At 40.7% G+C, this 26,932-nt stretch overlaps 1 protein-coding gene across 9 annotated transcripts in view; it reads right to left on the bottom strand.

Moving 5' to 3' along the window:
- Nucleotides 1-1,481: 1,481 nt before the first annotated feature.
- GIT2 (GIT ArfGAP 2) overlaps nucleotides 1,482-26,932 on the bottom strand; it is a 115,458-nt gene continuing 90,007 nt past the window's right edge. For 7 of the 9 annotated variants that reach the window (XM_040351527.1, XM_040351576.1, XM_040351593.1 and 4 more), the window contains 2 exons: nucleotides 6,023-6,086; nucleotides 1,482-3,440 (listed from right to left, as the gene is read on the bottom strand). In XM_040351527.1, coding sequence (XP_040207461.1) covers nucleotides 3,228-3,440; nucleotides 6,023-6,086 — 277 coding nt within the window. In that variant the 3' untranslated portion in view covers nucleotides 1,482-3,227. Of the gene's footprint in view, nucleotides 3,441-6,022; nucleotides 6,087-14,106; nucleotides 14,390-26,932 lie in introns of those variants that run through there. The other 2 variants (XM_040351559.1, XM_040351567.1) reach the window with 1 other exon arrangement.

The raw sequence follows: 26,932 nt of genomic DNA, 5'->3' as shown, positions 1-26,932 counted from the left end.
CTGTCCCCCTCCTGTGTCATGTCCCCAGCCTCTGTCCCCCTCCTGTGTCATGTCCCCAGCGTCTGTCCCCCTCCTGTGTCATGTCCCCAGCGTCTGTCCCCCTCCTGTGTCATGTCCCCAGCCTCTGTCCCCCTCCTGTGTCATGTCCCCAGCCTCTGTCCCCCTCCTGTGCCATGTCCCCAGCCTCTGTCCCCCTCCTGTGCCATGTCTATAACAAGTACTCGTACCAGTTTTCCAACAATGATATTTACTGCTTTTTATAAAGAAATACAATTGATTTTATGCAGTATTGAGTTTAGCCTTTTGGCCCGGCCCTCCAAAATATTTTTAGTTTCTCATGTGGCCCCATCGAAAAAATAATTGCCCACCCCTGCTCTAGAGGTCAGTTTTAAGTGCACTGTTTGTAGGCGTTCCATGAGAGACATTTAAAAAAGCTATGCAGAATCCAGTTTTCTTTCATTCATTATCACACGCCTTTACCAGTCAATCACCTGCACAAAACCCATTCAACAGTTACCACGATTCTACTTGATCTTACACCAGTGTGGTCCATTTTTTTTTGCCCAGTTACTGTTGGATAAAATATTTTAGAAAAAAGTAGGATGAAAAGCATTAGAGGTTTTGTGGCTTTGCTTACATATGGCAGCAATGAGAGAATCAGTTTCCATACTGGCTAGACAAAGGTGATAATAGGAAAGGGATGGAGAAAATGTACAACACATCTTCTTAACTTCTCCTTTCTAACACACATGTGCCTGCTTAAGAGGGGGTCTAGTAATTACATTCCCTCTTGGGTGTTTTTTTATATTGTAATAATGAAGAGGAATGATGACCACGTGTACAATTAGCCGAGACAACACAGCTATTTACAAGGAGGAAACTTTGCAGCACTGCTGCAACTTGTGACACAAATTATACTCTCCATTTTACCACCAATAAATGTACTATACTAAAATTCCAAAAGTTTTCTTTCACTGAACAAAATCTGGCAAAAACATTTAACACATTACACCTCCAGTTGTCAAAAAATAAATTAGCTTCCAACAATTTCTGTGCTGCCAAGCAAACAAATGTTAGAGCTCAAACGCTTCCCTGGTATGCTCTAGTTCGGTGGTCCCTAAACTGCGGCTTGTTGGCCACCGACACCAAGAGTGGGGCATAATTCCTGCCACTTACACCAACAATGGGGCACTAATTCCAGCAACATATTAATGACAGGGCACTATTCCTTCTACTGATCAAAGGTGTTATGTAATTTCTATACTACCACTGACCACAAAGCCTAAAGAAGTGTTTATTCTCACTGAATCCAGGATATTTTCTACCCCCACTGGTCACAATCGGGTTCCCCGAAAGTCTCAAGGACAGTAAACTGCACCTTCAGTTAGAAAGTTTGGAGACCTCTGCTCTAGTGCTATCCAGACTCACATGCAGCAAATACAAAAGCAACAAATTTTAAATTTAACAAAGGGTGGGTTGGGTCTCAAGAAACCAATAATTTATTATCTACAGTGCACAGCTGCATTTAAGGGCTGTCCAAATGAACAGCTGTTTTCCTCACAACTGGAGGTATTAGAAGGCATCTTTTGGTGCTTGCTAGTAGGCTATTATATTAGATTTAGACATGCTCTTTTTCCTTGCCAGGTTCACTTTAAGGGAAAGATTTGTGGAAGCTGAAAGATAAAAAGTAAGGGCAATGCCCACATCATCTGAACTTTGTTAGATAGAGGTAACACCTCCACTCTAATCCCCACTGTGTATACAATAAACATTTTCACTTTCAAAGCTAGACTCATCCAGTACTGGAATCAATGCAATCGAAAAATTCTACTGGCAATATTCTGGTACTACTTTAAATATTGGTGATGGAGACAGTTATCACTCTGAATATAGTTAAGGGAACAGAATCCCTCTGAATATGGGAGCAGTATATGATAAATAGGTGGCAGCTCAGCGTCTATTCTCATGGGCCACGAATGTCCATAACAATTAGTGCACTTGATATCAACATATCAGTGCCCACAACATAAACATATTGGAGTATAGTATTACTATGTACATAAACAGGCACTTCTCAGAAATCGAAAAATGTCTTTTTAAAAGTGTAATAAAGTATCCTAAATGGTAACAAATGTTAAAAATCAATTCATTTTGACAATTTTCATGTAGGCCTGCAAACAGCTCGGGTTGTACTTTTGTCAATCTGAAATCAGAATGCATGATTCATAAAACCTAGTTATGTGTAAATACAGTGACCACCTTCCAAAGGCAGCTGAAATTATGATCATCAGAATTTTAATGCAGCCGACCTTGTACGGTTTAAAAGGGTGTTTCACATGTCACCCCTGCTCTGGCACCAGAATGGCTCTGCACATGTGAACACTGTGAAGGGAGTTCTGTGTTTCAGGGTTATGTGCTTTTTCCTCTAAATACTACATAAAGAAAATATGACTTACAAGTGGAGGAGCAGACTGCCTTATAAGAACCTCGCTTCATGCCACACTTTAAAAGATCCATGCTCCCACTGAGACTGTTAAGCCTATAAATTCAAACTCAGATTGAAGGTGTAATCTCAACAGGCTGTCCAGAGATGTTCAAATTTGCCGCACGACTCCTGTGACTAGTCAAGAAACATTTAATATCACTTCTAAGCCATCAGGCTTATTTAATAAGGCAGTGTAAATAGCCAATGATAATGTGCAAAATGCAGACTGTAACCAGAGTTTAGGCAGTCAGTTGTTTACTGCATGTTGCAAACATGTACTGCATAATGTATGGTTGACCTTAGAAGCTACTGTGTCACACAAGGTTACCACTGATTTTAAAATAAGAATCCCCCAGCTTTGGATAAAAACATTACTACAAATATTTTGTGATTAGCAGAGGATGGGGTGACCCAGCACAGAATAATACTTTCAGTAATACAGAATGTGAAAAAAATATAATGAAAGCATTTTTCTATAACTTCTCACAGTGATTTAAGTGAAAAAAAAAAAAATGAGAGCAATGATAAAACCTATAGGACGCAATGATGCTAAATTAAATAACACACTATTGTTTGAACTGGCAGTATTACATATAAGGCAGTGTGTTAAATAGTTCAAAACAAATACTTTAGAATAAAACATGCAAATAGTAATACTGATATTGAGGAACCTGCCATTTTATATATAAAAAAAGTCTTGAAAGTCAAGCCTCCTCTCAATAAAACAAAAGAGAACTGTCATTTAGTTTGTGTTTTCTTTGGTTGTGATGGTGACCAGTTGCTTGGCTGCCTTAGCAATATCATAGGCGCACTGGATAACTTGCTGTGTTACCAACTGGACGTCCGTGCTTGGACTAGATTCCACCTGAAGAGTCTTTTTGCATTCTGTTTGCAGTCGATAAGCACTGGATGTAAGAAGTCGTAGAGAGGTCTTTACCATATCTGACTTGGGTTTCTAACAAGACAAAATGGAGGATACATTAAACATATCAAAGAACAGGGGTAAAGGAAAACATGCACAGTCAATGTTTTGCAATTGCTGTAGATGTCATTAGAACACTGAGGTTCCAACCCTTAAGTTGGGTACGCACGGAGTTTGTTTTTCCGTTCAACCAGCGGGCTGAACAAAAATAAAAATTCCCAGATTCTCACAAGCAATGTGAATGCAGAGATGTGCCCTACTGTGCTCTTATATTCAACATAGAAGGTCACACATTTATAGCCCAGCTGAAACTTCTATAGTAATTTTACACAATTAACAAATGCAAGACAACCACCAATGAACCATGTCAAAATATACAAAACGTTGGGAATAAACAGGTTTTAACCCAATACATAAGCAATACTGTACTAGCAAAGATAAAAAAAAAAAAATTCACGGGTGCTGCATTACTGTCCCACAGAACTATACCATTACTTCCTAGTAAGGATGACCTTTGAATTCAGGGTGAATGCAAGCTTCATCGTAATCAAGCCTGTTTGCAATTTGGTGAACAACCTAGCAAACTGTCCATATGTGGCCCCTGCCACATCCCAGGCTCTCTCACACCACCTGGGACTGCAACAGATGGTGTTAGGATGGCAAGTGGGAGGACAGGAAGAGATCAGGAAACATGCATTTCCCCAACTCCTCTTTGCAGTCTGAACTTGGAAGTGCTTAGCCCTCATCAGAAACACAGATCAAGCAATGAAGTTAAATAAAATTAAATAAAAAGTGTTAAAAATGTTAATAAAACATATTTTAAAGCCCCCTCACGGCAAGCAATTGCACCACATGTGATATGTTACAGTGTTTGTCAAAGTAAAAACAATAATTCTAGGTTCTAATTGAACTCTTGGTTAAAGAGGTTGTAAAGGCAGAAGCTTTTTATCTTAATGCATTAAGATAAAAAAACTTTTGTGTGCAGCAGCCCCTCTCAGCCCCAGGACTCTCCCTCCTGATTGGCTGAGACACAGCAGCGGCGCCATTGGCGCCTGCTGCTGTGAATCAAAAATATTTAGCCAATCAGGAGAGAGAGGGGGCAGGGCGGAACCACGGTTTTCGTGTCTGAATGGACACAAGGAGCTGTGGCTTCGCTCAGGTGCCCCCATAACAAGCTGCTTGCTGTGGGGGCACTCGGCAGGAGGGAGGAACACCGAAGAGGGACCTGAGAAAAGGAGGCAAGTATGTCCATACAAAAAATATTAAATTTCTTCTAATATTAGGGAATGGCCGCGCGTTTTATAAATTCCCTTTCGCATCTCCTCTCCAGAGATAACAAGTTCAGTGCTTGTAACCTTTCCTCATAACCAAGGTCCTCCAATCCCTTTATTATTTTTTGTTGCCCTTCTCTGGCCTCTATCCAGTTCCAGCACATCCTTCCTGAGGACTGATGCCCAGAACTGGACAGCATACTCCAGGTTCGGCCGGACCAGAGTCTTGTAGAGTGGGAGAATTATCGTTTTATCTCTGGAGTTAATCCCCTTTTTAATGCATGCCAATATTCTGTTTGCTTTGCTTGCAGCAGCTTGGCTGAGCCTGTCATCTACTAGGACCCCAGAGGGAGAGGTTCTCCACCTAGTGAGTAGATTGGATTCATATCTTTACCACCCAAATGCAGTATTCTAAATTTAACCTCATTTGCCATTTAGTTGCCCACCCCATTAATTTGTTCAAATCTTCTTGCAAGGTTCCCACCTTCCGCGGAAAAGTTATTTCCCTGCTTAGCTTAGTATTGTCCGCAAAGAGAGATTGTGCCATTTATCCCATTCTCCAGGTCATTTAGAAAAAATTAAATAGGATTGGTCCCAGGACAGAAACCTGGGGGACCCCACTTTCCACCCAGACCATTCCGAGTACTCCCCATTTATCAATACCCTTTGAACTTGCCCCTGTAGCCAGTTTTCAATCCATGTACTCACCCTATGGTTCATGCCAATGGACCTTACTTTGTACAGTAAACATTTATGGGGAACTGTATCAAATGCTTTTGCAAAATCCACATCTACGGGCCTTCCTTTATCTAGATGGCAGCTCACCTCCTCATAGAAGGTTAATAGATTGGTTTGGCAAGAACGATTATTCATGAATCCATGCCGATTACTGCTAATGATACCGTTGTCATTACTAATATCTTGTATATAGTCCCTTATCTCCTAAGAGCTTGAATACAATTGATGTTAGGCTAACTGGTCTGTAATTCCTAGGGATGTATCTTGGCCCTTTTAAAAAAAATTGGTGCTACATTGGCTTTTCTCCAATCAGCTGGTTCTATTCCAGTGAGTAGACCATTCGTGTAAATTAGAAACAATGGTCTGGCAATTACTTGACCGAGTTCCTTAAGGAACCTCGGGTGCAAGCCATCACGGTGACTTACTAATGTTGCATTTTTCAAGTCCATTTCTAATTCTGTCCTCTGTTAGACATGAGGGTGCTTCCCTTACATTTATTGTTGCATTCTTTCTAAAGTTGGAATGCTGATGAGGATTACCCTTTGTATGCAACATACTTATTCACATGGTACACCAATTAAACATCACATACATTGAGAAACTTACCTTTGGAAATAAGGCTGCCATTTCTGTCACTGCAACGTGTATTCTTTCTGAACATGGTATATAGCTGCAAGAAGGAAAACAAAAATATGAAACCTAGAACCCTCCACAGTGACAAATGCCACTAGAATACTCTAAAAAAACTATTAGGAAAATTCTTTCAACTCTTAACAAATCTAAGTGCTAGGCTCCTATGGTGGTTTTTTATGTCATAACAAATTAATATTCTGGCCAATGAAATAAACAACCAAACACCTGACATGCCTAAATTGCAAAATGCGACATAAGCTTGTTTAAGCTGCTTTTCTCCTGCCAGGAGAATTTTTTTTTTTTAAAAGCCCCTGTGTGTATGAAGCCTAGTACAGTCACACAGTTTTATTATAAAAAGGCACCAATAGGTTCTCACGAGTAAAAACACAATACAGCATGCATCAGCTGAACGTAAAAGCGTCAGCTGCTTAGAGTCCGTCCAACATGTTTTGTGTCTAAAGAATGTCTTTAGGGGCCAGTGTATCAGACCTTTATGTCAGAGATCTAATATCCCTAGTAAGAGGCTGTGTTTAGTGTTGGAGCACAGGAGTTTTCACATGTGAATTCCAAAAAGCACTTATTTACCTGTGGATGGACTATGTTTCTATTGTGGAGTTTTTATGATTTCTATAAATATATTTTACGAATGTAAGACATTATTTTTTAATAATGCATTTCACCGATTTGTTCACCAGTATATATTTATTGTGACATTATGCAGTATATTAAGTTATGGTATATTTTGGCTGTTTATTGCAATTTTGTTGGCTCAACAGGTTTTATGTATACGGTATACACTCTTTTGTGGTTTTGTATTTGGATAATCACTGAGTGCTGTTTCTGTATCATTTTGTATGTTTTTATTTTAGTTATGATCACCTAGCCCAGATTTTTTTTTTTTTTTTTTTAAACCTTCACTAGCAAGAAAAATGTTGCATAACTCGGCCTAAATGAAGGGCTGGACCATGGACCACAACACCCAAATGTAGGCCCTGCTACATTTATGACAGTGCAGAACACGGCATTTAAAATAAATGTAAACACAAGGCATGCGTTACCTCAACGTGGGTTGCGTGAATGTCCCCCTTAGAGTAAGAGAACTCTCACTGAACAAGAATGACAATTGGTGAAACTTATCCAAACCCATTATAATCTGATGTATAACGTACAATCTCCTTTAGATCTCCCAGCAATTATGTAGCACAAGGGCCTACCAGATTGGATACAGACTGATACCACCTATAATTGCATATAGTTTTGGTAATTATAAAGTTTATTGTATAAAAATTGTGCTGTCAGATTGTAAGGTGTATGGTTACCCTTAGTCCTGAAGCCAGGGCTCTAATCAACCCCAAGTTTAAAGAACTAATGAACGTGCCCAATGTTTGCAGAGTACAAACATGGAGACTACCTACCAAAAAGGAAAACACAGGAAGTCACCATCAGGTGTCTGGTCCAGGGCAGGACTTGTGTGTACTTATAAAACAGGCATATATACATGTACACATTGATCACCAATTCTTATTTTACAGCTGTAAAGCCCACAGATGATTGCCCTACACTTAAAATGTTGTGTGTTAACTGTGGCAGTAGGATAACCAAAAATTTGGAATTCAGGGCTTCGCAAATACATGATTATACTGTATAACATATACATATTATTTAACCTATTCCATGCAATTATCTGAAAGGTGCAAGAGCTTCAACACAATACTTAAAACAATTAGAAATAAATTATTATATTCTATAAGTTATATACAAGCTAAATAAGAACAAGTCTGCAAAAGGCATTTATTAAACTTCAAACACCGCACACAGATGTTAAATCACACATAGCCTAAAAGCCTTATAAACCTGTAGCACTTCAGAATGTTTGTAGCTTGTAAGTCCACAGTGAAGTGCTCCTTGCTTTTCTCAATCCTGCTGTCCCTGAAGATAGCCTACCCTAATAATGGCCATATAGGTGGAGGTTTTCATTAGTTTGTGGAGTTGGATATTTTAAATATGTGTGTGATAAAAACGAAAGAAAATTTTGCCTGCATTAATTTGATCGCTTTCACTGAAAAAAGCGGACATGTAGCCATTGAAAAGGATTGTGTTGGTAACTGGATTATTTGAATGGAAATAACACAAATAACCCGATCTTTGTTTCCAAAACCAAAATCATCCCAGAACAAATGATCTGAAGAAACATTTTTTCAATTAATTGTTTTTATGTTTGATACTATGAAATTGGCTGAAAAGGATCAAAATAATGGGCAAAATTATATTTGCTAGATGATGGTTTGATTGACATATCTATGCCCCTAGCATATGGCAGACTGGATCTCATTCATCGATACGTGTACATCCAGCATTAGACAGACTAGGTCTCATGCGTCAGATTGTCTCACAGACACCATAATCACGTTGTAGCTTTTTTTGAAACTCTCAGACTGTTCTTCCCACAATGAAGATTCATTCATCTACTTGGCGAGTGCAAGCACTAGTGCTCATTCACCTATTGCAAGCAAAGAATGCACTAAATTTTTACACAGTACTATGTTCAAAAAATCTGTACACAGGTATACACAACGGCACAAAGATGCCTCAAACTAAAAAATGAGTCAACTTAATTCATGGATGTGTATAGCTGAAAGTACCTCTGCTACCAAAGTTAATAAAAGCAAATAAAGGATCTTCAAATTCACCAAGCCATTACATGTCGAATTTAAGGAGACCCTGTCGAATTTAAGGAGACCTAAAAAAAACTGCAGACAAAAGCACAGAAAAATCAAGTATTTTAAATGCTTACTTGAAACAAATTTCCATTTCATAAACCAATTTTTAATGACTTAAAATTGCTTCTGAACTTTTCAGAAAATTGGACTATTTAAAGCAGGAGTGCCCAACCTGTGGCCCATGGAGCCCTCTGATGTGGCCCGCGACCTCCTGCTCTGGGATTGAATAGAATACTGTTATTAATGCTATGTTCATTACTAAAATGACATGTATATGGGTATATCTGTTCCGCAGTGGTTACTGGGCTTTCAAACTGTTACGCAGATGCAGAGTAGTGCACCTGTGGGTTACCTGCACTGAGCCATGGACTTCTGTTATTACCTGCGAGTTTGGTGAGCTTTCCGAAAGTGCACCAAACCTTCAGAATATAATAGAAGTCTATAGCAAACCCGCGGTGCGGCTAAACTGCAGCGCATCAGTGTGAAAGCAGCCATGGGCCTCCGACCCAATTGGACCTCCAAGGTGGATTCACCTCTAAGGAGTGGCAGATGTAAACTGACTTGTGTCCTACCTCCAATCCGATCCGCTAAAAAAACAAAACAAAAAAACAAAAAAAAACAAAGAAGGAGTATAGTGGGCTGTTTCCGTGTCCGCTCTACATATGCAGAGCGGACGCGGACCTGTCATCCGCCCGCTCTGCTCATTGTGGCCCGCAACCAGTTACTAAGTCGACTAAGTGGCCCTCGAGCTTCAAAAGGTTGGGCACCCCTGATTTAAAGAGTCCATTTCCCGAGCAAAGCCCAATTTCCTCCCTTGCATGTCAGCCAATTTCCTCCCTTGCATGTCAGCCGATCACCGCCGGGCACCCGCGACCGCTCATTACAGGAGCGAGAACCGGGAGCTGTCAGGGGAAGAAATGACTTATCGTCTGTTCATACAATGTATGAACAGCGATTTATCATTTCCCCATGTCAGTCCCACCCCCCTTTAGTTAGAACACACCCAGGGAACATAATTAACCCCTTCCTCACCCCCTAGTGTTAATCCCTTCCCTGCCAGTGGCATTTTTATAGTAATCAATGCATTTTTACAGCACTAATCGCTATAAAAATGCCAATGGTCCCAAAAATGTGTCAAAAGTGTCCGAAGTGTCCGCCATAATGTCACAGTACCAATAAAAATCGCTCATCGCCGCCATTACTAGTAAAAAAAATAATAAAAATGCCATAAAACTATCCCCTATTTTGTAAACGCTATAACTTTTGAGCAAACCAATCAAACGCTTATTGCGATTTTTATTTTTTTTAACAAAAAATATGTAGAAGAATACGTATCGGCCTAAACTGAGAAAAAAAAATAGTTTTTTTTATATATATATATTTTTCAAAATTGTCGCTCTATTGATCAAACACCACCAAAAGCTCTATTTGTGGGGAAAAAAGGACGCCAATTTTGTTTGGGAGCCACGTTGCACGACCGCGCAATTGTCAGTTAAAGCGACGCAGTGCCGAATCGCAAAAAGTGGCCCGGTCATTGACCAGCAATATGGTCCGGGCTTAAGTGGTTAAAGCAAACACATCACCAGAAAACATAGGAAGTATGGCCATGTGTAGATTTGGGGGGCACAATTCTCTTCTTTGTTTTACTCTGTGAGCTTGACATGAACCAAGCATGCAGGTAGTCAAGTGCTCCGACACCTGACACGCACATGTTCTCACCTAGTGGCAAATTAAAGAGAAGGATGATGGCCTTGGAACATGGCACCTCTCAAGTAACTTTCACATAACACATTTGGTTTTAAACTCAAAAAGATATAGGATCTTTTGTTACAGTTAACTTAGATGTGGCTTATGTGCATCAATAACAAGATTTAATTTTCTTTCTAGAAAACTTTTGACATTAAAATGATCAAAGTGATACAGGCAAAATTATTACTCTAATCGAAAGGCAATTACAGAAAAAAAAAGAAAATCAGGTCAATTAAAATTTTTTAGAATGTTTGTAAGATTTTTTTAAAGAATACATTTTGTATTGTATGTGGAAATATTTCTAAATAAATAAAATAAAGTTTAAATAAAAAATAAAAAATCAAGTACAGGGTCACCTTAGAAAGCAAGCAAACCAGAAGAGGTACTAAAATTTCTGTACTGACTACGTGGCCATACATAACAAGCCTCAAACCACAACAGTGAAAAATGCTTTCCCAGGTGATGTATGCATCATTGAAACAATTTGTCTACGTTAAGGGCTTCCAAAAGAAAAACGGTTATGACTATATAACTACATGAACACTGCAGAAGGTTTCGGGGAAAAAAAAAACACCACATTAAGCTAGGTCTTTCAAGACATTTTAAAACCTACGCCTAAAAAGAGACAGATGGAAGTTGATTGCCTGCAATATTGTGAGGCAGCAACACTTTCCTTTAGAACACTTCTAGTAAATTAGCCCTACAATTTTGGTATAAGGAAAAGAAAGAACAAAAAAAAAAACACTAGTGTGATAACCAATACGGTTTTCCCAAGTAGTTTGCATAGCTTGACAATCATTTAAATAAAATCAGTATGTCTTCTGCCACAAAAGCTTTAAAAAAATTATCTACGTATACTGAATGACTAGGTATTGCTATAGTGCCGGTCTATTTTGTCATATTATTTACTTCAAAACCTAAACTTCTATATCATTGAAAATTATTAATGATGCATAAATCCTTGTGCATGGAGGAAAGGCAGTGCACCAAACAATGAGTATGAAGGAAACTCTTCATTAGTAAGTATATTATAAGCTAGTTAAGTAATAACATTATCCACATGCACTAATTCAACATAGCATTGCCAGAGGTAGAAGAAACTGATTTCAATATAATCTTTAGCTTTCTCACTGCTAATGTGGTTGCAATGCTACTTTTATCAGTTGCTATTGCAATGTTGCTCTGATCAGCTGCTACCACATTAGGCAAGACGGGCCACATTGTATTGCCATCATCTGAAAAATATATGATGATATACAAGACTACAGGTGCATCTCAAGAAATCTGAATATCATCAAAATGTTGCTTTATTTCAGTAATTAAATTTAAAAAATAAAACTCCTTATATAGATTTGTTACACACAGTGATATAGTTCAAACATTTTTTAAAACATTTTAAGGGGTTATTACTTACAACTAGTGAAAATCCAAAGTTTAGCATCTCGGAAAAATAGAATATTGTGAAAAAGTTCAATATTGTAGACTCGTGGTGTCACACACTAATCAGCTAATTAACCTTTAAAGGTTTCCTGAGCCTTTAAATGGTCTCCCAGTCTGGTTCAGTAGGTTGCACAATCATGGGGTAGACTGCTGACTTGACAGTTGTCCAGAAGACCATCATCGACACCCTCCACAAATAGGATCATAAAAGGTCATTGCAAAATAGGCTGGCTTTTCACAGAGTGCTGTATCCAAGTATAAATAGAAAGTTGAGTGGTAGAAAAAAGTGTGGTAGAAAAAGGTGCACAAGCAACAAGGATAACCGCAGCCTTGAGAGGGTTGTGAAGCAAAGGCCATTCAAGAATTTGGGGGAGATTCACAAGGAGTGGAATATGGCTGGTGTCAGTGCTTCACGAGCCACCACACACAGATGTATGCAGGACATACAACTGTCCCATTCTGTGTGTCAAGCCACTCCTGAACCACAGACAGACAATGTCAGAAGCGTCTTACCTGGGATAAGGAGACAAAAAGGACTGGACTGTTGCTCAGTGGTCCAAAGTCCTCTTGTCAGATGAAAGTAAATTTTGTATTTCATTTGGAAATCAAGGGCCCATAGCTTAGAGGAAGAGTGGAGAGGCACAGAATCCAAGTTGCATGATGTCCACTGTGAAGTTTCCACAGTCAGTGATGATTTGGGCAGCCATGTTATCTGCTGGTGTTTTATCATGTCCAAAGTCAGCGCAGCATTCTACCAGGAAATTCTAGAGCACTTTATGCTTCCCTCTGCTGACCAGCTTTATGGAGATGCCGATTTCATTTTCCATCAGGACTTGGCACCTGCCCACACTGCCAAAAGTACCAATACCTGGTTTAATGATCATGGTATCACTGTGCTTCATTGGCCAGCAAACTCGCCTGACCTAAGCCCCATGGACAATCTGTGGGGTATTGCCAAGAGAAAGAGGACACACCAGACCCAACAATGCAGACGAGCTGAAAGCTGCTACTAAAGCAACCTGTGCTTCTAAAACACCTCAGCAGTGCCACAGGCTGATCGCCTCCATGCCATGCCACATTGATGCAGTAATTCATGCAAAAGGAGCCCCGATCAAGTATTGACTGCATGCTATACTGTACATGGACATACTTTTCAGTAAGCCAACATTTCTGTATTGAATATCCTTTTTTGTTCTTACAGTAGCTCAAAAAAGGGAGTACACCCCTCACATTTTCGTAAATATTTTATTAGATTTTTTCACATGACAACACTGAAAAAGTTACACTATGCTACAAAGTAGCGAGTGTACAGCTTGTATAACAGTGTAAATTTGCTGTTCCCTCAAACTAACAACACACAGCCATTAATGTTTAAACCGCTGGCAACAAAAGTGTGTACACCCCTAAGTGAAAATGTCCCTATTGGACCCAATTAGCCATTTTCCCTCCCCGGTGTCATGTGACTCGTGAGTGTTACAAAGTCTCAGTTGTGAATGGGGAGCAGGTGTGTTAAATTTAGTGTTATCGCTCTCACTCTCTCATACTAGTCACTTGAAGTTCAACATGGCACCTCATGGCAAGGAAATCTCTGGGGAGCTGGAAAAAAAATTGTTGCGCTACATGAAGATGGCCTAGGCGATAAGAAGATTACCAAGACCCTGAAACTGAGCTGCAGCACAGTGGCCAAGACCATACAGCGGTTTCCACTCAGAACAGGCCTCGTCATGGTCGACCAAAGAAGTTGAGTGCACATCCTCAGCATCATATCCAGGAGGTTGTCTTTGGGAAACAGACGTATGAGTGCTTTGCTGCAGATGTTGAAGGGGTGGGGGTCAGCCGATCAATGCTCAGACCATACGCCACACACTGCATGAAATTGGTCTGTATGGCTGTAGCAAAGTGTAATTTCTTCAGTGTTGTCACATGAAAAGATAAAACAAAATATTTACAAAAAAATTGAGGGGTGTACTCAATTTTGTGGGATACTGTATGCAATATTCACATTTTCTGGAGATACTGAATTTGGGGTTTTCACTAGCTGTAAGCCATAATCATTAAAATTAAACAGAAATAAATGCTGGAAATAGATCAATCTGTGAGCAATGAATCTATATAATATACAGTTTTCACTTTTTTACTGAAATAAATTAACTTTGATGATATTCAAATGTTTTGAGATGCAACTGTATATGGAAGAGGGATGCTTCCACCAATGGACACATTAGTTAGCAGCAAAGAGCAAACAGGCACAAACAAAGAAAGAAGAGAGGTCACTGTGCCTGGAAGACAGGGACAGAGGCCAGAGTACCAGGAGGTAGAGTCAGTCTGCTGGAGGAGTGGTTGGAGTGGGGCTCTCTCTGCCCAAGGAACCAGTGTACTGAAACAGCCAAGGCTATGCCTCAGCCTACGCACACCTTCACGTTCAAAGGGCCTGAGTCACAGTGAGGGATGAACAGGAAACAATAATGAATAAAATGTTTAGTGAAATTTAGGAGGGAAAAAAAATAATAATATAGACATAAAACAGATCATTCAAGATAATAAATTCAACTTTCAGGGATATACCATGAGCCATGGTCTTATTTTCATTGATTGTCCAATTATCTAATATAACTTTTCAATGTTTAAAATAACAAAATGCATTCTTTATAAAATTGTCAGCGCTTACAGGGGTTGCAGCTTGCAACTGAACAGCTTAATACACAAACCCTGGTACAAATGGCAAAACAAAATGGCAACATAAAATGTGCAGCAACACAAAGTAATGTGAAAAAAATAATTAAATACAATTAAATTACACATTATAAATAAAAATGAAAAAAAAATTATATTATCACATGTTGAAAAGTTGATAAAATAAATCTGTATGATCTCCACCACGTTTTTATCTTGGTCATGAAATCTTCCAGTGAAAATCATCACAGCTTTGAGTGAAACACAAACTCACCAAACTCACCAAAAAAACATCTCAAACCACTGCAGCACTAAAGTATAAAGCCCAGGACTTTAAAGGCCCGTACACACAATACAAAATTCGGAAGTAAAATTTTGTCTGATGAACGATCTGACGATTTTCGGATCGTTTGTACAGTGTTTGACATTTGATTCCGATTTTTCATACGACAAAAGCTGGATGTGCAGTCTTTGTCGGATTTAAGCACAGCGCCCGATTTTCTACCAATTAGTACGGTTGTCTTACAAAAAAAAAAAATACGCATTCTTAGAAACAAAAAAGAAATACATACAAAACTATTCACTATTCTGTCGTACGAGAATTTTCATATGGTGGGTAACCTATTCACTTTTGACATGAGACTAGCATGCAATAAAAAAATGTATCTAATCGCGTGTATGAGGCTTAACGCTCTTCCCGCAAAGGTACTGTCTCTAAGCAGCAATTCTGAACTTGGCAAGTTGCACAGTACTAGATCAAATAAGGCTCATCACACAAGAAGATGAAAAGCCACATAGTGTAGTATTAATTGATAAAGCGCAGGAATATACAAAGAAGAATCATCCAAAAACAAGTCAGTCCTATGATTTTTACCCTATGCGTTTCACTCAATAGGACATCGTCAGGGATGAAACACTTAGGGCGGAGTCATAGCACTGACGTCACGGCGGTTCGTTTTTGGATGAGCTTTTATTCTGTGTATTTGTCTGCGCTTTGTTTTTTTTTCACTCATGTGGTGGTCACTTTATTATGAACTTTTCAACAATGATAATATGCATGTTTTCACTTTTATTTCTAATCAATGTGCCGAGAAATTTGAGGAAAGTTATGAGACACACTTCAGTAAATAAAAATAAAAAGATGCTCAGAAACGAGCACTTCTTGTGTCAGTTCTCTATAAAAAAAAAAAAGCGCATCCTGCATCACCTGTCTTTAGGATATCTATAGGAAATCTCTAGAACTAGGCAGCAGACTAGCAGTTTTTGGTGTTAACATAAGGTGTCAAACTTTTGGATGCAGAGGATTTGGTGCATTGTCCATCGGCACATATTTTGCAGGATAATTTCAGTGTTATTAATGGCTTGAAAAATGGTTAAAGAGCTTAAAAAATAGTGAAAGAGACAAACTTGTCTATACTTGTGGGCAAATTAGGAAAAAGCCAAAAGGCTGGCGCTGCGCTGAATTAAATTAGTGATTGAAATATAAATTAAATGATGAGCTGCTAGCACTAAAAATTGTGTACAACAATCCAACAAAATATACAAAAACAGGGGGGAAATGCAGCGCTAATCTGTGATAAATATATAATTCATGTGATTAATTGTGAAAAAAATTTCATGAAAAATAATAAATTAAAAGTTCATTCTGGGGTGCAAATTGAGTCCAGAAAATATAAACAAAATTCCAAAAAAACGTGAAAGAAAAAGAAAACAGTAAGTGATCCAGCTTAATTTTCTCAGAAAGGCGGTTTGGGAAATTGATGTAATAACTCCGAGTTGATGATAGTAAAGTAAATCTCTACAAACGCTTCCACTCCGATACTCCGATGCTTCTCGCTACTAGATCAAAAACACCGCCGGCGTTCAGGACGGAACGCGATGACGTCACGGCACCCGACGATCGTTTCGTCTCGATAGGACTTCAACTGGGGTTTAGCCGGATGTGGACGTCAGCGCGCACAGTGTTTAAATAACCACGGACTCCATCTTGAAAGCTGGAAAACCGTGAAGAGCCCTCATATTCAACTGAGGGCAACTTAAATAAATGGATAGCGAGAAGTCTTTATTAAGAACAGGAAATACGTTCGGATCCTACATATAGCAGGTCGGAACAAATAGAAAACAGAGTTTTGTCAGAACGCGGGGATGTGTTGCCACCAGTAGGAGAGCATCGGATTACAGCATAGATAAATAATCGGAGGTGACCAATAATTACATCATAAATTAAAATGATTAAAATACAGGCAATATATGTGCATACTTATAATAAAATCAATATGCATAAAAAATGTATTTAATATTATAATGAATTCATAAGATTAGGGATCAATTAGAAAATATAATCCCTATATTAGTTATAGACCATAAGATATTAAAAATTTATAAAATCATATTAAGAATTATTTAGAAAACAATTAATATCCCAATCTACGTTAAGTCCAAAGGGAATAAAAGATTTCATACAAAAAATCCAGCGAGTTTCCAACCTAGATATGGCCCAAACCATGTTGGTACCTCGCCAATGTGCACGGATGTTATCTATGGCAAAGAAACTGGTCCCCTTAATGTTTCTACCATGATATTTATCATAATGTTTAGAAAGGTTATGTTTGGGGAACCCACTTTTTATCCTACCAATATGTTCACTAGGGCGGATATGTAGTTCACGTTTAGTGCGACCAACATATTGCTTTGAACATGGGCATTGTATCATGTACACTACATACTTCGTTGAACAGGTAATGAATGATTCAATCTCGTAAGTTTTACCTGTAACTGAAGATTGGAAATTCGTACATTTACGTTCCTTAAATGAGTTTACCTTGCATATGCTGCAGTTGAATATGAGGGCTCTTCACGGTTTTCCAGCTTTCAAGATGGAGTCCGTGATTATTTAAACACCGTGCGCGCGGACGTCCACATCCGGTTAAACCCCAGTTGAAGTCCTATCGAGACGAAACGATCGTCGGGTGCCGTGACGTCATCGCGTTCCGTCCTGAACGCCGGCGGTGTTTTTGATCTAGTAGCGAGAAGCATCGGAGTATCGGAGTGGAAGCGTTTTCTTTGATTCTTTTGCCCACAATTCATTACATAACTGTAAGTGCAATCTTTTATTAAAACTACCTCTTTGAGAAACGTAATACGCTATGAGAATCCCCTTTTTCTTTATCGTTTATGGTATATCCTGGATCTTCTGCTGAGCCCCACTCTGATCATCCAGGCGGATCAGTTGCGGGAAGACCATACTTCCCACACGCTCCATGAGACTAATGAAAAACAGTCTTTCATTCTGGTAAGCAGGCAATTTTTCCGCACGAGTGTATTGTAGAGATTTACTTTACTATCATCAACTCGGAGTTATTACATCAATTTCCCAAACAGCCTTTCTGAGAAAATTAAGCTGGATCACTTACTGTTTTCTTTTTCTTTCACGTTTTTTTGGAATTTTGTTTATATTTTCTGGACTCAATTTGCACCCCAAAATTAACTTTTAATTTATTATTTTTCATGATTTTTTTTTCACAATTAATCACATGAATTATATATTTATCACAGATTAGCGCTGCATTTCCCCCCTGTTTTTGTATACTTGTGGGCAGCATGGGAGAGGGTTCAACCACCTCTCATGGTGTGTATCCCTTGTTTAGGACAGGATGCGATGAGAAATCTCTTCAGTGAAAACACAGACTGCAACAAAACTATTTTTTCAGTAAAATGTGAGAGCCTTTGCCTTGTTCTTATTACTGTCTGGCCTTCCTGTGCTAGCTGTAATTACATCAATTCTTTTCCTGCTATCACAAGGACAGGAAGGGAGGTCAAAGACAGCAATGAAATCTGACTTTTTAATGGTAGTTTGGCTTTAAGTTTAACTTTAGAATAAAAAGTTTGTGGGCTAGTTCACACCATGGTGGTCATTTACTGAAGGGAAATCCACTTTGTACTACAAGTGCAAACTACGAGCAGGGCCGGCGCTAGCGCAAGGCAAGTCGGGCACTTGCCTTACGGCGCCAGCGCCGCCAGGGGGAGAGGGCGGAAAACAGAGCGGGTCACCGCCGACCCGCCGGGACAGTCGCCCGCCCATAGTCAGTGACTCAGTGTCTCTGCGGGCGGCATCTAAAAGGAACACACACACAGCTCAGCCTCAGAGCCGCGCTGACAGTTCCGCTCTCGCCCCCCATTGACTACTGCTCTGCCAGCCATAGGTGTCCGGACCGTCTGCCCAGTGAGGTGAGGGGGGGGGCTGCGGGACGCTGTCAGGATGTCCCTTCCTCCCCCTTTCTCATGTCGGCATTTCTGTGCAGCACGGGACAGGATTGAAGAAAGCTTCCTGCTTCTTCTTCTCTCCTCCCACAGTGGAGCAGAAATAACTAGTGGGGCATCCTGGGAAATGTAGTCTTGGGGATTACAGTCATCAGCATGCACTCTGCCTGCTGAGCCTGGAGAAATCGAGTAGCTGTCTCTGTGGAGTCTTAAGCAACCCTCTAAAGGAGGATTTCTATGAGGAATTGATCATCTTACTGTCTGCTTGTGGGGGGAAAGAGAAAACTCAGAAAAAAGCATGTACAGTACTACAGGAGACATGGAAATAGAAAGAGGACTGTGCTGGGGGAACTTATAGCCCCAGCACCACCAGATAGAGCCACACTGTACCCGCACCACCAGAGCGCCACACTGTACCCACACCACCAGAGCGCCATGCTGTACCCGCACCAGAGCGCCATGCTGTACCCGCACCACCAGAGCGCCATGCTGTACCCGCACCACCAGAGCGCCATGCTGTACCCGCACCACCAGAGTGCCATGCTGTACCCGCACCACCAGAGCGCCACACTGTACCCGCACCACCAGAGTGCCATGCTGTACCCGCACCACCAGAGCGCCACACTGTACCCGCACCACCAGAGCGCCACGCTGTACCCGCACCACCAGAGCACCATGCTGTACTCGCACCACCAGAGCGCCATGCTGTACCCGCACCACCAGAGTGCCATGCTGTACCCGCACCAGAGTGCCATGCTGTACCCGCACCACCAGAGCGCCACACTGTACCCGCACCACCAGAGCGCCACACTGTACCCGCACCACCAGAGCACCATGCTGTACCCGCACCACCAGAGCGCCACACTGTACCCGCACCACCAGAGGGCCATACTGTACCCGCACCACCAGAGCGCCACACTGTACCCGCACCACCAGAGCACCATGCTGTACTCGCACCACCAGAGCGCCATGCTGTACTCGCACCACCAGAGCGCCACACTGTACCCGCACCACCAGAGGGCCATACTGTACCCACACCACCAGAGCGCCACGCTGTACCCGCACCACCAGAGCGCCATGCTGTACTCGCACCACCAGAGCGCCATGCTGTACCCGCACCACCAGAGTGCCATGCTGTACCCGCACCACCAGAGCGCCACACTGTACCCGCACCACCAGAGCGCCACACTGTACCCGCACCACCAGAGCACCATGCTGTACTCGCACCACCAGAGCGCCACACTGTACCCGCACCACCAGAGGGCCATACTGTACCCGCACCAGAGCGCCACGCTGTACCCGCACCACCAGAGCGCCATGCTGTACTCGCACCACCAGAGCGCCATGCTGTACCCGCACCACCAGAGCGCCATGCTGTACCCGCACCACCAGAAAGAGCCATGAGAGCCACGCTGTACCTGCACCACCAGAAAGCCATGAGAGACATGCTGTACCCGCACCACCAGAGAGAGCCATGAGAGCCACGCTGTACCGAACCACAAGAGCGCCACACTGTACCCGCACCGCCAGAGAGAGCCAAGCTGTACCGCACCATCAGAGAGAGAACCATGCTGTACCGCACCACCAGAGAGAGAGAGACACGCTGCACCGCACCACCAGAGAGAGAGCGTCACACTGTACCCGCACCACCACCAGAAAGAGAGAGAGCGAGCCACGCTGTCCAGGACCACCAGAGAGAGCAGGTCAGTTTCACTGGGCAGTGTGGGCACAATAGGAAACAGCTAGTACTAGCATTGTTCTCTATCTATCTAGATATATTATGTGGCATCTCTCTGTATAGTGTTGGTGTGTGTGTGTGTGCACATGTGCGTGCGTGCGCGCCGGGGGGGGCGGCAAAATGCACCTTCGCCTGAGTTGGCAAAAATCCTTCCCCCGGCCCTGACTACGAGTGCAAAGTGCACTTAAATTGCACTTGGAAGTGCAGTCGCTGTAAATCTGCTGATTTTATCATCCAATCATGTGCAAACTAAAATGCTGTTTTTTATTTTCCTTGCATGTCCCCCTTGGATCTACAGCGATCTGCCTTTCGTAAATAACCCCCTTATTTCTCTTGAGCAGCATTTTCTGCACACCACTGCACACGTATGGTATTAACTGTGCACATGGGAAACAGTGGGGGTTATTTATGAAAGGCAAATTCATTTTGCGCTACGAGTGCACTTTCAAGTGCAGTCGCTGTAAATCTGAGGGGGACATGCAAGGAAAATAAAAAACAGCATTTTAGCATGCACGTGACTGGATGATAAAATCAGTAGAGCTTCCCCTCAGATGTACATTGACTGCACTTCCAAGTGCACTTGTAGTGCAAAGTGGATTTGCCTTTTGTAAATCACCCCCAATGTACTCTGATCACACCATAGATGTGCAAAGGTTTGCGCAGGAACTTCCTGTAAAAGAAAAAAAAAAACACACACCAGCCACTGCTGCTCTTTTTGCACAGTGACTGTTCTTATATTCACACCTTTTCCCCCCTATATTAACCCTTTTTTGCTATCACTGACATATGTCATAAGTCAACAGCAGTGAGAATTTTACATACACAGCTGGGAATGTGTGCAAACCTAACAAACCGACTGTCGGGTGGAATCGAGGTTAAACTCACACCACATGTAGTCCAGTGCGTTTTCTTCTGCATCAAGAATGCACGGAAAGTAGGTTACATGGTTTGCAATGGCATAGTTCACACCAATGTGGTTAGTTCCAGGTCCCCAAAAAAAAAAAAAAAAGAAGTAGAAAATGCTGCATTTTTCCTGTACTGGAACATGATAAAATGAATCAAAAATATAACAGAATGCACTGGAATGCATCAAAAATACACCAGAACCCAGTACAGTGGGAAAAACAGGAAATGAGAAGAAAAAAAAGCACCTGGAATACATCCAGAAACACATCAAAAACACACTAAAACACGTAAAAAATCGTTAAAATCGTGCATGCAGAAATGCAACCGGAACGGATCTGGAGTGCATTTTTGTGGTGCGAACCGGCACTCAGGTGTTGGGATTAAAAAAGTAAAAATAGATAAAGTTACACACAAGCATTTAAACACCCAACACTGATTGCACTACATGTTACACTTCACCACGCACGCCGGAATTACAGCAATAATTCTAGGGTCATTGTTCAAAGTGAAAACTAAAACTTGGGGCTTTTAAGGCTGTGCCTATAGAAAGTTTAGGGTACCGAAGTTTGTTGCCGTTTCATGAGGGCACGCAATTTTAGGGCGACATAAAAATGTATTTACTTGGCACAACCTCATGTTTTATATTTTACCAAAATTGTGTAATATGCGTTTGTGTGCCCTAAAATTTATTTATTTTTTTACTGAAATTGTGCATGTGATAAACTATTGCGCCAATATTGAGTGACAGAAAAAAATAAAACGATTTAATTCTCCAAAAGTGTCTGCTTTCAGAAAATATATAGTGTTTTGGAGTTTTTAACTAATTCTCAGACATAATATTAAAAAAATTCACACACTACGGCAGCAAGGGGTTGAAGCCCAAATCGAGGAAACTTTAAAATTACCCATTGCTCAATTACTCTACAAGAAAATAAAAGCTCTTTTATTAACTTGATCCTCCACATCCCCACACTTGATTATGACAGGACCTAGACTGCTGGCACACAGGGTAGAAGAGAATGGAGTATGTAAATATATTTAAAAGAACAAAAAACATGACCTAAACAAGCAATAAACCCTTGCAATGTGGGCATAGTCCTGCTAGAATGGATACTTTTCAAGTTTCCCAAAAGTTAGGCTTTATTTCAAATATTTTTTATTGAAAGTTTTCGCAGATATAATAAAGCACAAAGATATATGGTTTGTTATTGTGCATTAAAAGACCACTTACAGAATGTAATGCAACGTAAATTACTGTCGAAATCGACCAAAGATGCATGGGTATAAATAGCCATATTGACCCTTACAAACCAACTGCAAGAAAAACATCAAGGTTAAATTGTGCTATTGCCTTACCTAGAAGCATAAGTAATAAACATTAGCAAGGCTGACCATTGGGCGTCAAGATTCTGCAACTACATATCTTTTTTTTTTTTTTGTTCCACTTCAGACTTCAACCTCATAGAGTATGCGTTTATACGCTCATGTTCCGTTTGCCAGCCCTTAGCGTCTCTAATCAGGTTTCGCATCATTAGTGTGGTTTTTCCTTAGATTTCTTTTTTCTTGCCGTATATATATATATATTTTTTTTTTTTTTTTTTTTATATTATAATTTTGTTAGTAATCTCAACAAAAAAGATTTTTCGATTCCTTCGCCTTATCCCAGTTCCTCCCTTCCCTCCCTTTCCCACCCCCCCTCCCTCTATCTCACCATAAACAATCCCAAGTATCTCCTGATGCCTTCAAATCTGTTTTTAATTTGTCTTTAGGTCTCAACTCTGAGTTTTTCAACATAACTCCACGATTTCTTAAAGGCCCTCCAGTTATCCCATTTCTTATCCTGGGCTATATTATTACCTTCCACCCCTTCTCTCAGTTCTTCCATTTTATAGGTCTGTTCCACGGAGTCTATCCATTCCCAAATTGAGGGACATTCCTCCTCCTGCCATTTTCTCGGTATTGTCCTTTTAGCGGCATTTAATAGATGTGGGACAAGGGTTTTCTTATATTTTTTAATTTCATCCTCTCCCCCATGGAACAATACTACCCAGGGGTCCAACTTAATTTTGCTTTTTGTAATCTCTTCTATGCACCCCAGAATTTTTTTCCAGAATTCCTCTACTTTAGGGCATTTCCACCACAGATGAGCCATGGTACCAGGGAACCCACATCCCCTCCAACACTCTCCCGTTTGACCATCGTCAAACTTGGATAGTTTGTCCGGGGTCATGTACCATCCAGTCAAACATTTATAGCTCATCTCGGCTGTACGGCCATCTACTGCCGAGGAGTGGGCCAGTGTCAGCATTTTTTCTATTGTGGTCCTATCTCTTTTAGATCCAAGTTCCCTCTCCCATTTTTTGACGAAAGGAGGGACCATCCGCTCGTCCACTTTTAACAGGATCTTATATAGTTTTGAAATAGTTCCCTTGACCTTTTCCGATGTACATAGTTTTTCTAAATCGGATAATTGCTCCCCTGACCTTAATGGGTGCGGCAATTTTTGTATAAAGTGGGCTAGCTGGTGGTATCTCCACTCGTCAATTTTCAAAAAACAATTTTTTCCCCTTAATTCTTGCAGTGTTGCAATGTGCCCGTCTTTTATTACGTCCCTTAATTGGGTCGTGTCTTTTTTTATCCAATTTCCTCCAATCTGTGATTTGCCCGGTGCAAAGTAATCATTGTTTTTTAGTGCCAATAGTGGTGAATTAAATTCCTTTTCTATTTTTTTATACATAGTGTCCCAAATTTTTAGTGCATTTTTAGTTATCTCATGTGTATTCTCATCAAGTGTCCTATATTGGGGTGGGTTCCATATAATCTTGTCCAGGCGTGCCTTTGACATTTCATTTTCAATGTTCACCCACCTCTTTTCCTTGCTGACTCTAGCCCACTCCACCACCCTAGACAATACCACCGCCTCGTAATATGTTTTAATGTCTGGTACTGCTAGTCCCCCCTTAATTTTGGGTTGTCTTAGGGTCTGGAAGGCTATTCTGTGTTTCTTGTTTCTCCATATGAAGTTCATAATCTGTTTTTTAAGAGCTGTGAAGAGTATTCCAGGCAAACTTATGGGTATCATCTGGAACTTATAGGTAATCTTTGGTAAGATTACCATTTTACAATAATTTATTCGTCCTATCCAGGATATTGGTCTATTTTTTATCCTCCCTATTTCTTCCCTAATTTCATTTAGCAGGGGAATAAAGTTTTTAACATACATTTTTTTATTTGATTTTACAAGAAAAATACCAAGGTACTTGAGTGCTTTTACCCAGGAGAAGCGGCATTTCAGTTTTAACTCTCTTTCGTCCCGTCTGTTAACATTAATACTCAAAATCTCGGTTTTGGCCACATTGATTTTAAAGTTTGATATTTCTCCATATCGTGTGCATAGTTCTAATAATTTAGGGATTGAGGTTCTAGGGTCCGACAGATAGAAGAGAACGTCATCTGCAAATGCTGAGAGTTTGTGTTCGTCCTCTCCTATTTTGACTCCTCTTATGTCGGAGCACTTACGTATCCTGGCCAATAGGGGCTCCAAAGAGAGTACAAACAGGAGTGGGGACAGGGGACATCCCTGCCTAGTTCCGTTTTTCATTATCAGTTCTTGGGATAGGCTACCATTTATTTTTATTTTTGCCCTTGGTTCCTGATAGAGAGTTGTTATCCACTCCCTCATCCTTTGTCCAAGCCCCATTTCCTCCAGGGTACTTAACATGAACCCCCAGTCTACTCTGTCAAATGCCTTTTCCGCATCTATCGACAAGAGCAGACTGGGGGCCCTGGTCATTTTCATTTTTTGCATTATCAATAATGTTCTGACTCCATTGTCCCTCCCCTCTCTTCCCTGGATGAATCCTGTCTGGTCTGGGTGTACCATATTTGCCATTTCTTGTTTTACTCTCTCGGCCAAGACCTTTGCAAACAGTTTTACATCTGTGTTTAGCAGAGATATTGGTCGATATCCTGAGCAATCTCCTTTATCCTTACCCTCCTTGGGAATGACTGTTATAGTGGCCTCTGAGGCCTCCCGGCTCAGTTTAAAGTCTTTGCCCAATCCGTTAAAATATTGGCATATTTTTGGTAGAAGGATCTCCCTACACTTTTTGTAATACAAAATGGTGAAGCCGTCGGGCCCCGGGCTTTTGCCTGATGCTGTACCGGCTAATGCGATATTTATCTCTTTTTCCGATATTGGTCTATCCATAACTGATGCCTTGCTTCTACTTATTTTTGGTAGTCCTGCTTCCCTCAAGAAATTTACCGTTTTATTTATTTTTTCTCCCTCCAGCCCATTCTTTTGTTCTACCGAGTAGAGTCTCTCATAATATTGCCTGAAGGTCTCCGCAATATCTTTTGTTGTATGCATCGTCTCTCCTTTTTCGTTCTTGATTTTTTCTATATAGTTTTTTGATTTCTTTTTCTGCACCATTCTTGCTAAATGTTTGTTAGTTTTATTCCCCCACATATATCTTTCCCTGGCAATTGAGTTAAATTCCTTTCGGGTTTCTTGGTCCATAACATCTTTCAGTTCGTTGCGTTTATTGATCAGTTTTAGGTACAGATCACATTTTTTCCCTGTTTTTTTATGTTCCTGTTCTAAGTGGAGGATCTCTTCTATTAATTCTTCTTTTTTCCTATTTTTTTCTCTTTTTTTCCTTGCTTCTTCCGAGATCAAGGTTCCTCTTATCACAGCCTTATGGGCATCCCATAGTATTGTCCCCGAAACTTCCTCCATCTCGTTTAACGTAAAATACTCTTCCAGCTCTTTTTTAACCCTTGTTAAACTGGTCTCATCTATCAACAAATTTTCGTCTAATCTCCAGTTTTGTTCAGGTCTCTGATTTCCTGAGATGTCTATTATGACACTTACTGGTGCATGATCGGATATCGTCATGATTTCTATTTTTGTCTCTACCACAATATCTAAGGTCCTGTGATCCACCAATATATGGTCGATCCTTGAGTAAGTCCCATGGACCGGGGAGAAAAATTTATAATCCCGTTGGTCAGGGTTAAAGACTCTCCAAGCATCGATCAATTGGCTCCTAAATAGGGCGTCCCTGAGTTTTCTTAACTGTACACCCCGATCCCTCAATGTTTGGGTTGTCTTATCTATATTTGGATTTAAGCATAAGTTAAAATCCCCTCCCATGATTACTCTTCCTCTCCTAAAGTCTGTTAATTTCCCTAGTATTCCCAGAAGGAATTTTATCGGTAGATCATTTGGGGCATAGACATTTACTAGAGTACATTCTAGTCCTTCCAATTTTCCTCTCAGAAAAAGGAATCTCCCCTTTGGGTCTGTCAGTCTATCGGTTAATTCAAACCGTACCCTTTTTGAGATTCCAATAGCTATCCCTCTAGCTCTTTTGGAGATCGTATCCCCATAGT

Source organism: Rana temporaria, chromosome 1 (assembly GCF_905171775.1).
Source record: "Rana temporaria chromosome 1, aRanTem1.1, whole genome shotgun sequence".
Classification (NCBI taxonomy): domain Eukaryota; kingdom Metazoa; phylum Chordata; class Amphibia; order Anura; family Ranidae; genus Rana; species Rana temporaria.
Note: the sequence above shows the minus strand (reverse complement) of the source record. Positions and strands in the feature narration are given on the sequence as shown.